This window comes from Notolabrus celidotus, chromosome 11, assembly GCF_009762535.1.
Source record: "Notolabrus celidotus isolate fNotCel1 chromosome 11, fNotCel1.pri, whole genome shotgun sequence".
In the NCBI taxonomy this organism is placed as follows: domain Eukaryota; kingdom Metazoa; phylum Chordata; class Actinopteri; order Labriformes; family Labridae; genus Notolabrus; species Notolabrus celidotus.
Window position 1 is genome coordinate 24,372,598 of NC_048282.1, and position 14,803 is coordinate 24,387,400.

A 14,803-nucleotide genomic window follows, 5' to 3' on the forward strand; every position below is an offset into this window, starting at 1 on the left:
ACATTAATTAAAAACAGGATGCATAATAAATAACGCAGGGCTTGAACAGGGTGCCACAGCCTGGTGCCTCAGGCTCTGAGGTCTTGTAGGTGCCGAACAGGTTTTCCTCGCTTCATAAACTCCATTACAATAGCGATGGATTGAAGGCATGATGTATTAGCTTAACACTAATTTCAAAAAGGGCTTAGGAGCTTGTATCGAGCAATGGCTTGAGGAGAGAAAAATTGCTGCAACAAAGGAAAAGAAACCCCTGGATGCTGGAATGTGGTTTCTTTTTTTGTGCATCTACACCAGACAGTGTGGGTCAGGGAAGCAGTCTAGTAGAAAAACTTCACTGTAAGATTTGTGCTTTATGGATTTTTTAATATATCTTTTAAAAAACTTTTGTCACAGACATAATTTTTTGTCTTGAGAATAATGTGAATTTCTCCCAGTCTCTGTCTCCACTCTGTTATCCAGTTAAATCAGCTGAGTCGTGGGTAGAGGTGATAATGGCTAATCAGAGCTGAATGACTCAGCTGAATTTATTTTCAAAGACCATCAATGATGCATGCTGGATTAATAATATTCTCACTGCCTCCAGAGTGTACATGTGTCCTGGTTAGACCTCCCTAATTAAAGAAAGCTTCATAAAACTTCCTCGATTGTGATGATGAGTGGTTATTAGGATTGTGACGCCAGGCTGAGCTTAAAATAGATGGTGCATGCAGAGAATATTCTTCTTCTGTGGTGAATTTGTGCATGACCTGGCAGATGCAGTAGTATATTTTCTTTGTTTACCTCCTTTTTTTCGTAGTGGGTGGACTTATTTCAGCTACATTTTCAGGAGAAATCCAGCCCTAAGCACTTTAAAAAAATTGTTAATGCTCTTTCTTTTGGAGAAAATGTATAAAAGATCATAACTTGGGACACTGGTGGCCTAACGGTCAAAGCATCCCCCACATACAGAGGCTAAAGTCCTTGTCGCAGAGGTTGCCGGTTCGATTCCCGGCCGTGACAATTTGCTGCATGTCTTCCCCCACTCTACTCCCCACGTTTCCTGTCTGTCTATAGCTGTCCTATCAATAAAGGCAAAAACGCCCCAAAAAATTTAACTTTAAAAAAAATCATAACTCTTTAGTTCTTTAATATGAATAAACTAAATTAAAGCTTTTCGTCAGGCACGTTGTTTAGTGTCCTTTTTTAAAAAACTGTACAGCTGAGACCAATAAGATCAGAGATCAATTTGTCACAACTCACTGTACTCTGGTCATGCTCAACCAACTGCAAGATAAAGCAACAAGGTCAGATTTGCTCTGAAGCTTGTATAAAGTCTTTTTTTTTTATGTAAAAAAACTGCAAGCTGAAAGAGAAAAAGATGAGACAGGGACCAATGTGAAAAAGCAAGAGAGAAAAACTGGTATGTCATTGAATATGTTTTTTAAATGCATCAAATTCCACAGATGTTCTCCAAAGTGTTTTCAAGGGAGCGATTTTCCTTAAGGCTTCTATCAAAAAAATAAAGTCAGAGCAAGCCATGTGCGTGTTAGCTTGTTTGAGTGTGGTTTTTAAAGCTGCTCCTATCAATGTTTTAACATTAACAATGGATGAAAAGACTTAATGTGAAAGAGGTTGCTCCAGGTAATGAATCCACAGAGAACAACACAAAGCAGTGCCATTCCTAATGGCTCTTTGGAGCATTTTAGCAGCTTTAAGTGTACAGTTTTGACTTTAACCTTGATTCCACACCTAGCATGAGCACCGCGTTCTGTCTGCACCTCGATTTTGATCCATCTGATAGGGGCTCTGTACCCCCAAGTGCTGTTTCTGAAGTGTAGTGCAGCTATTAACTCCTGAGATCACAAAATCTCATGAGGACTCCACAAGATAACATGATAACAACAATGCATGCAGAGAACAACATACTAACAAGAGGTACACTGGAAAAAATGACCCTCAAAAAACAAGAAAAAACACTTATTTCAAGGTACTTTACCTTGAAATAAGCAAAAAAAATCTGCCAATAGAACAAGTGAAAATTTGCTTGGTAAGATTTCCTAGAACAAGACGTAATATTTAGAAAACTTTGATCTTAAAAAATTATTTCAAGCAATATTTTACCAGTATTTTAAAGCTTAGTGTCTCAGAATAAGCCAGGAATGCTAACAATTAGTATTTTTTCACTCAAAAAAAGATTTTTACCCAAAGACATTACATGTCAACTTCTTCATTTGAGATATTTTCACCTTAATTTGAGTTGTTTTATAGCAGCACTTCTCTAGGTTTAAGACCATCTTGTACTTGAAATAAGATTACAAAGTTTAATTTGAGCATTTTGAGATATAATGCCTTCTCATAGTTAGCTGTTTATACTAATATTCAGTCATGTAGTTTTTTTAGGATAAGCCAGCTATGCTCAAAAGTAGGTGTTTCATTGTGCATGTAGTTTGAGGATGGATATTTTTATCTGATTTAGAAGAAACAGTGCCTGAAAACTGTAACCCACCCTTTCTTTGTTTCTTTTCTTTCTTTTCTTTCTTTGTTTCTTTTCTTTCTTGCTTTCTTTCTTTCTTTCTTTTTTTTCTTTTTTTCTTTGTTTGTTTCTTTGTTTCTGTTATTTCTTTCTTTCTTTATTTCTTTCTTTCTTTTCTTTCTTTTATCAATGGAGCTGTTTTCCTGATAGATTCTCTAATAAAATGCATTTACTTAAATCAAGTAAAGTGTTTGTCTTGAATCAAGATGATCCGTCTTCTACAAATAAGATCTCATCTTGAAAAATGTATGAAATGTAAAATAAACCTTGTTTCTTCTAAATTACAACTCAAAACAAGATAATTTCAAGATTGTTCGACTGAACAAGATATTAAGATGCATTGTCTTAAAACAAGTCCCTCTATCTTGCTCAAATGTTACTTGTTAAGTTAATGTATCTTAAATCAAGTAGGATAGAGATTTTGACTAAAAATGAGACAATTTCACATGGCAAGATTTTGATTTTTTTTGCACTATGCCTCTCTGTGGTTGTGGTTGTTCATTTGGATGCTTGTCCATGATTTTTGTGCTTCTACATTGGGTGAGCACGCTACATAGTTGAAGGCTTTCTTTTTTCTTGGATGTGTTAAATGTTTTATAATTATGTTCTACTTTGTTGTGGTGTTTCTTACAGACAGAGTTAAGACTTTAAAGTCCTGTTGATGTGGATCAATGATTTGTGGTTGTTCTGAAGTTTTAACAATGTATTTAGCATCAATAATTCTATCATATCTATATGATCTGATACATGATCAAAAGTCTGTACATGGTGTTTTATTTTGAAATTGACTGGATGCCGCTTCCTTTGTCTGGCTTCCTGTCCATGTGTCAATTGGGCTAAAAGACACATTTCGGACAGATCTGAGACACCCCACGGCGCTTCAAGTGATTAGAGTGGGCTCCAGAATGTTAGATGCACCCAGAACACACGTTGTGAAATCGAGCAGTAAGGCTTACAACTTTTCTGTTTGTTACTCTCATCACCTCTCTTTCAATATACGATGGACAGCTTTCTCAACTTACAAGCCCCAACTGTCTAAATGCATACATCATATCTAACATGAAACACTGGTCAAAGTTAGCAAATAGCCTGTAAACATACTTTAGGGACCAATTGTTGTTATCTAGAAAGTTATGTTAAGCTAGAGAGTTGAAGGAGTGTGTTACTGAAAGAACATTAGTAGGTTGGTAAAGATCGATGACTTTAAAATTAATCTAAAAGGCAACTGTTAACTGGTGCATTCACTATAGGTTGGCTTTATAAGGTCAGAGGGAATGGTAGTAGTGCTTAAAGGTACAGTGTGTAGAAAGGGGAATAATTAGCGATATCTAGTGGTCAGATTCTAGATTGAGACGCTCCATGCTCACCCCTCCGTCGGTGAAGCCTTCGAGAATAAGACGCTCCTGTGATGATGATAAGTGTGATCCTCCATTTGTCAAATTATTACCATCAAAAAACGTCTATCAATACAACTTATTTTGCACTCAACAACAACCACTCTCTTCTTCTTCTTCCATCTGGTGCATTACACGTGGTCACTCACTGAAAACACAAACATGTATGTTCCTAGTTTGTCTGTTTCTTGCTACGGTAGAAACATGGAATCATTATAGCAATCATCAATCATTATTTCAGGCCATTTTGATAGAATGTTTTCAGACTTTAAACATTTAAAGTCTATATTTAGTCTGCAGGTTATCACGTATGATTTAGGAAAAAAAAAAAAATAACATGAAGGCAATTTCTCACAACAGTATCCGCTCCCTTATAGAGCTGTAGAAAACTCAGCCTTTGGTGAAGCATGCAGTGTGCGTTTGTGCATCTGTGTGTGTGTGTGTGTGTGTGTGTGTGTGTGTGTGTGTGTGTGTGTGTGTGTGTGTGTGTGTGTGTGTGTGTGTGTGTGTGTGTGTGTGTGTGTACCTTCGATAGAGGAGCGTTTGGGCAGTATGGTAACTGCTCCCACAGCTACATCCTCGAGCTGGTGGATCGGGCTGCTCTTGGCCCCCCAGCTGTCAGATCCAATCCACAGGAAATGACCCACCTGATTGGCCCTCTTGGTGGCATTGAGAACTCCCCTGCAAGGACATCCATGTGTGAATTAGGAGAGAGAACAGGAGGTGGATGCAGTCCAATATCTATTACACAAAGGCACAGTTAGCTCAGAGGTGTTGTTTGGATACTGCAGCTCTGTCATGTGCAGCTATTTAATGATTCTTATTGGATGTGAGAGGAAAAGGAGGGAAAGGGTTTTTATGTTCTTGTAGCAATGTTTGTTTTCTGCCATCTTTTATTTAAAGATAACAGAGAGCAGCAGGCGTCTTCCTTATGTTTCACAATCAACTACTGGCTTCTTCTTTTTGAATTTACAGGTACTAAATGTTTCATTCTGTGTGTCTTAACTCCAGTTCCCATGGGCTGCTGTAAATGAAACAATATCTTTGTTGCTTTGTCGAGATCTCCGTTCCCTCTTCTCCTCTGAGGCACGCTTGTGTTTGTGTTGTCGGAGGTATGTTTGTGTAGCGCGCATGGTAAATCTGTGCCTCCAGTCTGTCTTGGGAGCTGCTACTCAAAGATTAAAGACCTCAACATGGCAAGTCATCAACGCCCATCAATGTGTTGCACTACTCACCGTATATCTTCCTCACTGGCGAAGATGAGACTGCCCGCGAGTGCTGCTTTCCAGCAGTTGTTGGATGGCTTTGTCATAATCCTCCAGCTTGGGGTTGTGAGGGATTTTCAAAAGACTGGGCGATGCAGATTCCACCTTTTTTTAATGGGAAAGAAGTAATAAATGATAAGGGCCTCTGGGATGATCTCATTCATTCTCTCACTCTCATACACAAACAAAGGCCTGGGGTCACAATAGCTGCTTTTTATCCCCTATGGAAATATAAACATGTAACACAACAGTGAGACTTTGATGGTGCCGTCATGCTTGCTGCTATAGACTCTAAATGATAGTCTAACAGTGTATACATTATACTTTGGCAATGAGCTGAAAACCACAGCAGCGTGCTATACAGCTCTAAAACGCGCCCTCTGACTGAGCACCAAAACCATTTAAAGTGAGACAGAAACAAATCGGCAATAACAATTCAATGGTCCACTTCAGAAGGACATAAAGCCTCAGATTTCACTTTATGATACCAGAAAATCCAACAGCTTGATATTGACTTTTCATTTAAAGCCGTTATCCGACATCTTTTGTTCAACCCTGAACCAATCAGATAGCAGAGCCCAGCAATAAAAAAAACTAAGAGGAAATTAATACTGACAATAAATCACTCTCAGGCAGGTCACTGCTAATGAGTTTGTACAGGATGAAGAGTACAGATTGCCCCATGCATCGCTAAATAGTTGTAACATATTTTGCAGTGTTCATATTATTACACTTGGCTTTTAGCAGTTTGCAAGATACAGTTTCCGGGGGTCATCTTAAACAGCTCATTACTAATACAGAGCCTGAATTATCTCTCTCAAAAAATAATACCAAAAGAGTTTTGCATCAACCCACTGTTGTAATTAAACGTGTGGAGGACGAGCTAACCTTTGAGGCACCCTGTAAGAACAGATAATGTGATCACCTGTGCTAGAGAGGACATCATTACTACTGTAGGTCTAGACTGGAGGCAGCAGCCTGCGTCCTGAGTCAACAGCAAAACTCTACCCAAACCAATTAAAATTCTCCCACTCAACCATTTTAATAGCCTACCCAATAACCTTTCAGTTGAGTTTCCCTGAGTAGACAGAGAAATGGAAGGAATCTCTAATTGCCCAGTCTCCTTGGCTCATTACGTTGATATAAACAGCTTTAGCTGGCAGATCACACATATCCAGTCACGGTTTGCTGTGGCATTTCTAAAGGCACAAAATTGCAAAATGACAACTGCTGATCCTCCTCTTAACTATCCATTTTTAAGTGTTAGCAGCAGACTTAGAAATGTTTCTTGGTTCCAGACAAAAGACCCGCTGGGATGGCTGCTGTTATCCTCCCTAAGTGGGCTAAACATAAAAATGGAGATCCCGCAAATGGTCTAGCTGTTGCTTGAGGGTTTGCGGTATCGTGTTAGAGTGCAACGTGCCCGGTGTTATTTGTGCAGCACAGCCAGCGTTGTAGGTCTCCAAGGGACGACACTAAAGCTCTATATCTGCACAGAGATTTCAGTTTATTTCAGCCAGAAAGCCCTCAATATGACACTACAAGTCCAGGCTTCGGTTTTAGGAATCTCTTTCACTGGATAATATCTGAATCTGAGGTATTAATGGCACCTTTCAGTTCCAGAGGGCAGGTACAGCATGTACACACATTAATTCCAGAGAGGAGAAGGAAGAAAAAAAGTCTCATGAAAATGCATTAACTCCATATGAAAAAGAAAAAAAAAACATCCTGTGGGCTTGTGTGAAGAGGTATAATGGTATAACAGTCTTGAAGAGGGATATATTATAGGTCACAACAGCCAATAATACAGACAGAGACCACAGGAGCCACTGATGAAGATAAGAAGCTCTTGGAGCAGATCCCATCTTCACAAAAACAGAGCTGAACATACTGTGGGCTTAAGTCTGCCCTGAAGGCTGCGGCCCGGCAGTGTAGCAGCGGTGGCTAAATTATTGAACGCCTGCAGAATACCTCATCTGTCAGTCAGCCAGACGTTCAGTCAGTCAGAGGAGGGCAGGCATGATGGAAATGAGAGTATTGTATCTGTACTTTCAGAGTATTCTGCCGTGGGTCGGACCGCCTCCACCTGTCACGAGTGTCTCCTGGACATGAAAGAGCTCTCGACTCAAATAGTGGGTTTAAAGAAGAGCTGTGTGTCCGTCTTGGCTGGAGAGGGTGTGATGTGAGACAGATGAATTTCAGGCTTTGGAGGAGGGGGGTAGTTTTACTCCAACTCACTGAAGTCTTATCTAAGACAGAGGATGGTATAGTAATAATGTAGTAAAGCAAATATCTAAAGCCTCTGGAAATTTGGCTTGAAATCCCTAAAATGCATTCATAATTGAAAAGTTAAGTATGTCTTTAAGCATCCAAAGAAATCAGAGTGTAAATAAACCCTTAAATCAAACAGAGAAAAACAAGTTAAAAGAACAGCTTGATTCGCTGCAGACTTTTTAAAAAGTGTGGGCGTGGCAGATTACATTTGATTGACACTTCCGTTGGCTCCATACACAGCAAGGGACAATAATCCTTGTCCAACACTGCATGTTTGTGCGGCTGATTCAGAATCAAGTGAAGGAGGCAGAGCTGTTTTTCAATCAGTTATTCCTTCCCAGACTTCCTAGAGTTCAAACTGGAATGTTGAAATGATGGCTCTGTAGAGTAAGCCAGTGCAATATTTTAGCGGAAATGAAATCCGACCACAAAAATTGCTATTATCACTATCTGCAAGCTGCTGACGCTTAACTAAAGCAGTAAAGATCAATAGCCACACTGGACATCCGAGGCTGAAAATAGACAACTGTGGCTGCTGACGCTCAACACCCCCTTTGTCAGTAACCACCCATGGTCAGGTCTCAACATGTGTGGGAAAGAATTATCAGCAACACTCACACTGGTTGTTAATAGCTGAAGAGCTGCCTTGTGACTTCACCCCCCATGATGCAAGCAAACAATGTGATCTTTTGTAGTGACTGATTTAAGTAACTATTAGGGAGGACAAATGCATAATTGAGACTAATTGCAAATCATTTATAGTAGACTTTTTCATGAGAATTGTTCTAATTTCAATTGAAACTATTCACTAAAGCGTTCTAGATGCTTGGTGTTATCTAAATGGGCGAAAAAAAAAACAAAAAACATAAGAATACTTTGTGACCTGATCAAAATTTAAATAATGTGTGTCTGTATATATGCAAGTCTGTGCTGCAGTACTCGAGTCCAAGACTCTGACTTGAGTCTGACTAATGACTTAAGCACTGATGACTTAGACTGCATCAGGACTCAGATAATAGAGAGAAGGGCTTGGACTTTTACAATATGGACTGTTTGAACGTTAATGTTAGAATTTTAACTATTCTTTTATAAAAACTATTCAGTTTAGAGCAAGGGCTGGCATGTGTGTTTGCCTGCATGTGTGTTCCTGTGCTATCTTGCTCAGCTGCAGTTCCTGCCAGGGTAAATAGATGCTGCAAATCCTGGATTTTGCTTTCAAAGATTTTACAGAGATTACAGGTAAGAGCAGCAACATTTTTGATATGTAAAGGTGCATATCCAAGAGTACCGGGGTCTTTTAGCCCCCAGAACTACTTTACCCTGAACTAAAAGGTTTTGTGCCTCCAATGTTGTCTGTGTTTCGACCACGGGCTGAAGTCCCGGGTAGATTTTGCAAATCAGGCCAGTGATGTATGGAGGGGGAAAAAAGGTAAATGCACTACACCACTAGACCAGTAGAGGGCAGTAAAACAAAGACGAATGCCATTTATCAAATCGATCATTAAATATCGGATATTTTGAATCTTAATTAAAAAAAAAAATAGTTTGCATTCCCAGGAACTCCCTCTGTGTTTCAACAGCTGTGTAAACTCCACAAACACTGACACATTCAGCTGAAGATCTCCAGTTTACAGGGTCACTTTTAAAACTGTAACACCGATGGAGACGCATTTGTGGTGGGCTGAGAGAAGACTACTGTTACAAGCTGCTTAATCAAGTGAATCACAGCTTCTTTTTTTTTTGAAAAGTAAACACATACAAAAAGATAGAACGAAAAAAACAAGTAAAGAAAGAAAAATCAAGTGAATCACAGATGTGTGTGATGTTATTGTGGACGGCGGGCGGAATAAAAACACTGCAGGTAATCTACCAATCAGACACGTTCTGCATTGCAGGCCCTGCCCTCCAAAAGCCACGGGACCTTTGAAAAGTACTACCCCCAGGGATTTTATGGGGGAGATTATCTACCCCTGAACTAAATTTAGACCCTGGGTCCACCGGTCGAAACGCACATAGTTCCAGGGGAAAGTTCCTCTGGTCGAAAAACGCCTTAAAAGAACCATGAAGGAGAAGATGAGGGCAAGCTTAAACTTTAAGAGACATCTATCCAGCATGAACCCAGAAAAGTATGTGAGATGCTAAAGTTAGGCTATTGATTATGTTACTGTGTTAGCAAGCTAACGGTATTAGCAACTAAAGTGACTCAACCATTGGGTCCAAGATGTTTCCTTAGTTTAAATTCTGATTAACAGCGGTCAGGCTGCAGGTATTTTTGAGATTATTCAACACCTGCACTGATTGCACTGCAGCAGAATCAGGAGTGCACCCCCTAATTAAGAGAAGTGATATTCATATTTACACAACACACAGTGCTGTGACTTCATTGATAATTAAATCTCCGGAAAAGCCGGTAGAATGTGTTTAAATGTAATTTTGATGAAATAAAATGAAATGTGTTTTCTACACATCAAAAGAGTCCCGCAGAGTCAGTCCAAGTTCAAACAGTCAATAGTTTGAGTAAAACAGCTGCCCTCCGTGAAATAAATAATAATACTAATAATGAGGACTTGACTCGGACTATGGGGACTCGGCTTCGTCTCTATTGACTCTAATGCAACTCAGACTTGAACACTGAAGATTCAAGACTCAGCTCTGACTCAAGGTTTGGTGACTCGACTGCAACACTGATGTAAGAATATTAATAAATAAATAAATAATAAGGCATTCACACCATCTTTTCACAGTGATCAGCCAGCTGTGGGGAGGTTAAGCACTTATTCTCACTTGAGTTCTCTGTTTTTCTCCACACATTTGGTGTGGCTCCTTTTCAGGTGTGCAACTGATTCCAACACTGATCAATGCCTTCAAGGAGACGCTCTCAGAAAAAGAATGCTGTAATCCCCATGTTCAAACAACTCTAAACAGCTTCAACATGTTTTCTTTCTTTAGAGGTCGGACAACATATTGAATGTGATGTTTTTTAGCTTCAAGGGATATTTCAGTTTTTTGAAGTGGGGTTGTATGAGGTACTTGTCAATAGTAAGTGTATTAGCCACAGGGGATCATGGTCACCTCGGCCCCCTTTATTGAGAAACTGGGCAGAGTATCGGCACAGAAACAAGGCTGTCAACTGATGCAGACGGGGTCGATTCAACCATGTAATTTAGCTAATTCTAAAATAGTCCAACCCAAACATTCGTGTCAATGTGAGTATGTGTTGCGTCCCCCAAATGGTGCAAAAACAACAAATGGGTTTCCTGACGGAAAAGCTGTGAAAATACTCTTAACATAACTTTCACTTACAGCGACACTAATTTGGGATTGTTGTTTCTTACCAGCCAAATTACATTGACCCTATCTGCAGGGGTTGATAGCCTCACTTCCATGCCCGTTCCCAGCTTCTTGTTTTTCTAAAAGGCTGAGCAGACACAGATCACCGGTTGGTTATACACTTAAGGCTGATTTATACTTCTGCATTGAATTGACGGTGTAGCCTAAGCTGGGGGTCCGCGTAGCTCCCGTACCTACGCAGAGGCCTACGCACGTAGCTGACGTGTACCTCCTCCAAAATGTAACTACCCATAGAATCAGCGCGGGCCGCAAGCCCTGTGATTGATCCGCTCGGCTGCATTGTATTTCCTGCATTTACAGCACTTAAGAAAAATATTAGAAATGAGACGCCCACTTCTGACATTAAAAAGTTTGAGCTGAACTTCATAACCTACCCATCACGACACCCAATAACATGAAAACTATACACACAGTGAACTTCTACCCTCTGCTCCACGTTAGAGTAATATATCAGAGACAGCGTAATGATCATGATGGCTAAATTCATCAGGCTGTTGGAAGTTCTCTGCTTATCTGTCTGAGTGCCATAGGTCATGCACTGCATTAACTGCTTCAATTATTCATCCTCAATGCCCTCGGTTCTGAAAATGCACTCCGGGGTGAAGAATCCTGCCTCGCCATTTTGCTTTAGTGAAATACAAATCCCTTTAAATTAGAGGCTCTTGATGGATTCGACCCCCCACTCGTCTACTCAACACCCTCAAAACCCGAGCCTCCAGGGGATCCATAATGCTGCAATTATATTTATCACCTCCACAGTCACAAGGCAGACCTGCTCCCTCCAGCCTCCCTGCATGAGCACGTGGGAGCACATCAAAACTGGCTGACAGGCGGCCGACATTCACATTCTACATCTGTGCAACCTTCCATATCCTTTTCACTGCCGGTGAGGGGCTCGTCAATGTCATATAGGGTCATGCACATGTATCATGGTCTATTTTTACGCTGTTTGCAGATGCACCAGGGTTCCTCTGCTACTGCTAAATATAAGAGCTGTTCTTTACTGGCAGTTTGTGTTTCCCTCACTGCTCAGATCTAACAAAACGCATCGTGTTGGCAACTTGCTGCAATCAATTCCACAGTGATACTTTGTGGGTGGTTTTCCTCAAATGCAAGTCTTTTTATGAAATGGGAAAAAAAACAAAAACCTGAGCTCCATTGCTCTGGCCTGAGTCCAGACAGACACAGAAAAATACAAACAAGATTAATCTCTGCCAACTTCAACCTGGAGCCAGGATGAAGGTGCAAAATGGAACAGTGCCGAAACAGGGGGGGAGAACGTGGAGCAAAAAAAGAGAAAAAAGAAAAGAAAAGAAAAAACACACACAAACAAAATAGATCAATACAGGCTGACCATCACTCCAGTCTCAGCTTGAGGTAATGGACAACCATATTGCATTAGTCCGTTAGATGGTTTCACCTTGAAGTGGTGAAGCGAGATTCCTGCAAATGCATCTGACATTTTACTGCAACCAACCAGGGAAACCACAGACTGAAAAAAACAAAAATCAAGGCCTCATGGATCAACTCAGAGGGGTGTTGCACAATCATCCAAACAACAATATTATTTTCTGCAGGTAGGACATTTCTTTTAGAACATACCTCCTTAAAACACACTTACAGCTGTTGACAGATTGTCTCTCTTTCCATCTTTCCTGAGTAGTCTGTTTTTTATTCAATTCAACAGATTCCAGTCAGTGCTGGTGCAGAACCGCTGCATTTGGATGAATCCTATGCTATTACATAATTAATGTGTTTATTAAAGATAAAATGCCTTGGGTAGTGGGAGCTTCTCTTTACAGAAAGTAATTCCCATTTGTATATGAATACAAAATACTGGAAAGTGACTGCAGCTCAGCAGCAACAGGATGAGTCAACAACAACAATGGCTTATAATTTCATTCTCCTTGTGTAGCTGTTCAAGAGTCATAATAATATCAGCAGGCTTACTGCTCTTTGCATAAGAAAAAAGAGGAACATCAGTAGAAAATGCATCTGAGGAAACCAGTGTGAAGAAAACGTGTTTATCACAGGATATGAGAGGAGCTGGAACTTCTAAAATAAGCCTTAAATCAGGGCTTTTCCTCTCCATCCTACACTTCCCCTCTCGCTCTGTCGATGCGAATTACACAGCCACAAACAGCTTCTTAAAGTTTTAATGAGTGATCACACTGGACACGAATGCACACAGATAAAATATTCATGCACACTGGACTTCTAAGGGGTGCCTGTGGGATATCATTAGCCTCCTTTTTTAGTGGTATCCACACATTAGTCTGCGAGAAGAGACAGAGATCACTCCTACAGATGTACAAGAAACTGTTTGGGATTCACGGAGGTTGAGGTGAGAAGCAGCAAAATATGTGTTAAACAGCTCACCTATTGTGGTGAGTGTAATGGGAATTAGTCTAGGGAAAGATGAAGCGTGTGATTCAAATTCAGAGTATCTTTTGTTAAATTTAGCTAACATCTCCTAAGGGTCTGCTAGCTGTCTGTTGCAGAAAAGTATGCCAAAAAAATGTACGTGGGGGTCAAGATAAACAGCAAACAGATAAAATAGCTTGGTGCTAGCCACACAACACAAATACCAACAGGAACCCTGCCCTGCATACTTCAAACCTGCCTCCTTCGTGTCCACTGAAACATAGCTACACCACTTTAATAAAACGTGTCTGCTATTTAAGCTAACTCGCCCTCAGGTACTAAAACTGAACTCGGCTGGATCACATTTGATTGTTGAGTTGTTGGAGTTGTTTCCCTTATAGCGTACATCTTCAAAATTTTGGGGCGGAGCTTCTCAGGGAGCACGAGCCATAGACTGTATATAATGGACAGCATCGCTCCAACTTTTCCCATTGTACGGTTTTGAAGCCAAAATATCCCGTTCCAGAAAGCTGCCATCTTGTAAAGTCTGCGCAGTAGGGAATTTGTGTGTTTCCACGGTAACAAGCTCCGCCCTACAGCGTACTGTCCCAATGTCCTACGCAGTTTCTCTCTACGGCAGCTGTCAATCAAAGTAAAACCGGATGTAAAACCCTGTTTTTTAACCTCTAATATCTAATGAAAAATAAACTTTTCAGAAAAAAGAGGCCTTCAACACAAAACAGACAAATAATAACTACATATCACCACAGCATACGGATGTGAGAAACATTCGTACGACGTGTATTTATTCTTTAAAGTTTGACCCCAGCACCATTTGAATGGGGGAGACAGAGTTTTTACCTATACTGCAGCCAGCCACTAGGGGGAGCAGTTTTTGTGGCAGCCTCACTTCGAGCCGAGCGAGATGACGTCCATTTTATATAGAGTCTATGGCACTAACAGGATAAATGTATTTGGTTGAAACTGATTTAAACTACTTCAAAAAAATCACAGCCTTTAAAAAGTTAATTTTCCTATAAGAGGAAAATATGTAGAGTATGGACACAAAAATATGCTCAGTATAATCAAAATTAATTGGTTTCATTCAAAAGCAGAATCATGTGAAAGTAAGGCCAAAATAGGCCTCCAGATTTTTCTTGTGTATCTGTAGGAAGACACTTTTTGAAAACCTCTTGACAGGATGTACAGGCTGGATGTGGGTGACTGAGGTAAAATATAGATGAATCAAGCGAGCAGTTTGTTTGTTCCCTCATCGTGCGTGGTTGCCATCACTGTGGTGGCAGCTCAGTGTATGCTGCTGCCTGCTGGCTGTGACAGCAGCAGAGATAGTTGGATTAAAAACATTACCTTTACCCGAATCAGATGATCTTAACGTTATTGCGATTTTACATACTGGACATGGTTACAATAACAGCCAGTTGTACATTATGGAGAAATAGAGAAAACACTTGATTATTAGCAAAACATATTTATAATGAAGTGCTGTGGAATGTAACATTCTGCGATAAAGCTGCGTTTGGTCATCACAGACTAGTTGTATTGACAAATACTGTACATTTTTCATAGAGATTCATAAGCAGATATTTTTTATTTTTTCCTAATCTAACTAGTTTCAGTAACAA

The 14,803-nt window shown here is 40.1% G+C and overlaps 1 protein-coding gene and 1 long non-coding RNA gene across 3 annotated transcripts in view; one reads left to right on the forward strand and one right to left on the reverse strand.

Moving 5' to 3' along the window:
• The window catches only part of LOC117821434, a 61,506-nt gene that overhangs the window by 40,261 nt on the left and 6,442 nt on the right, over window positions 1-14,803 (forward strand). The gene's annotated exons all lie outside the window — the stretch shown is intronic.
• Window positions 1-14,803, reverse strand: part of LOC117821433 (metabotropic glutamate receptor 7-like) — a 139,987-nt gene that overhangs the window by 33,548 nt on the left and 91,636 nt on the right. The window contains 4 exon segments of the mRNA XM_034695691.1: window positions 4,433-4,587; window positions 5,142-5,180; window positions 5,182-5,252; window positions 5,254-5,276. Of these exon segments, the coding sequence (XP_034551582.1) occupies window positions 4,433-4,587; window positions 5,142-5,180; window positions 5,182-5,252; window positions 5,254-5,276 (288 nt within the window).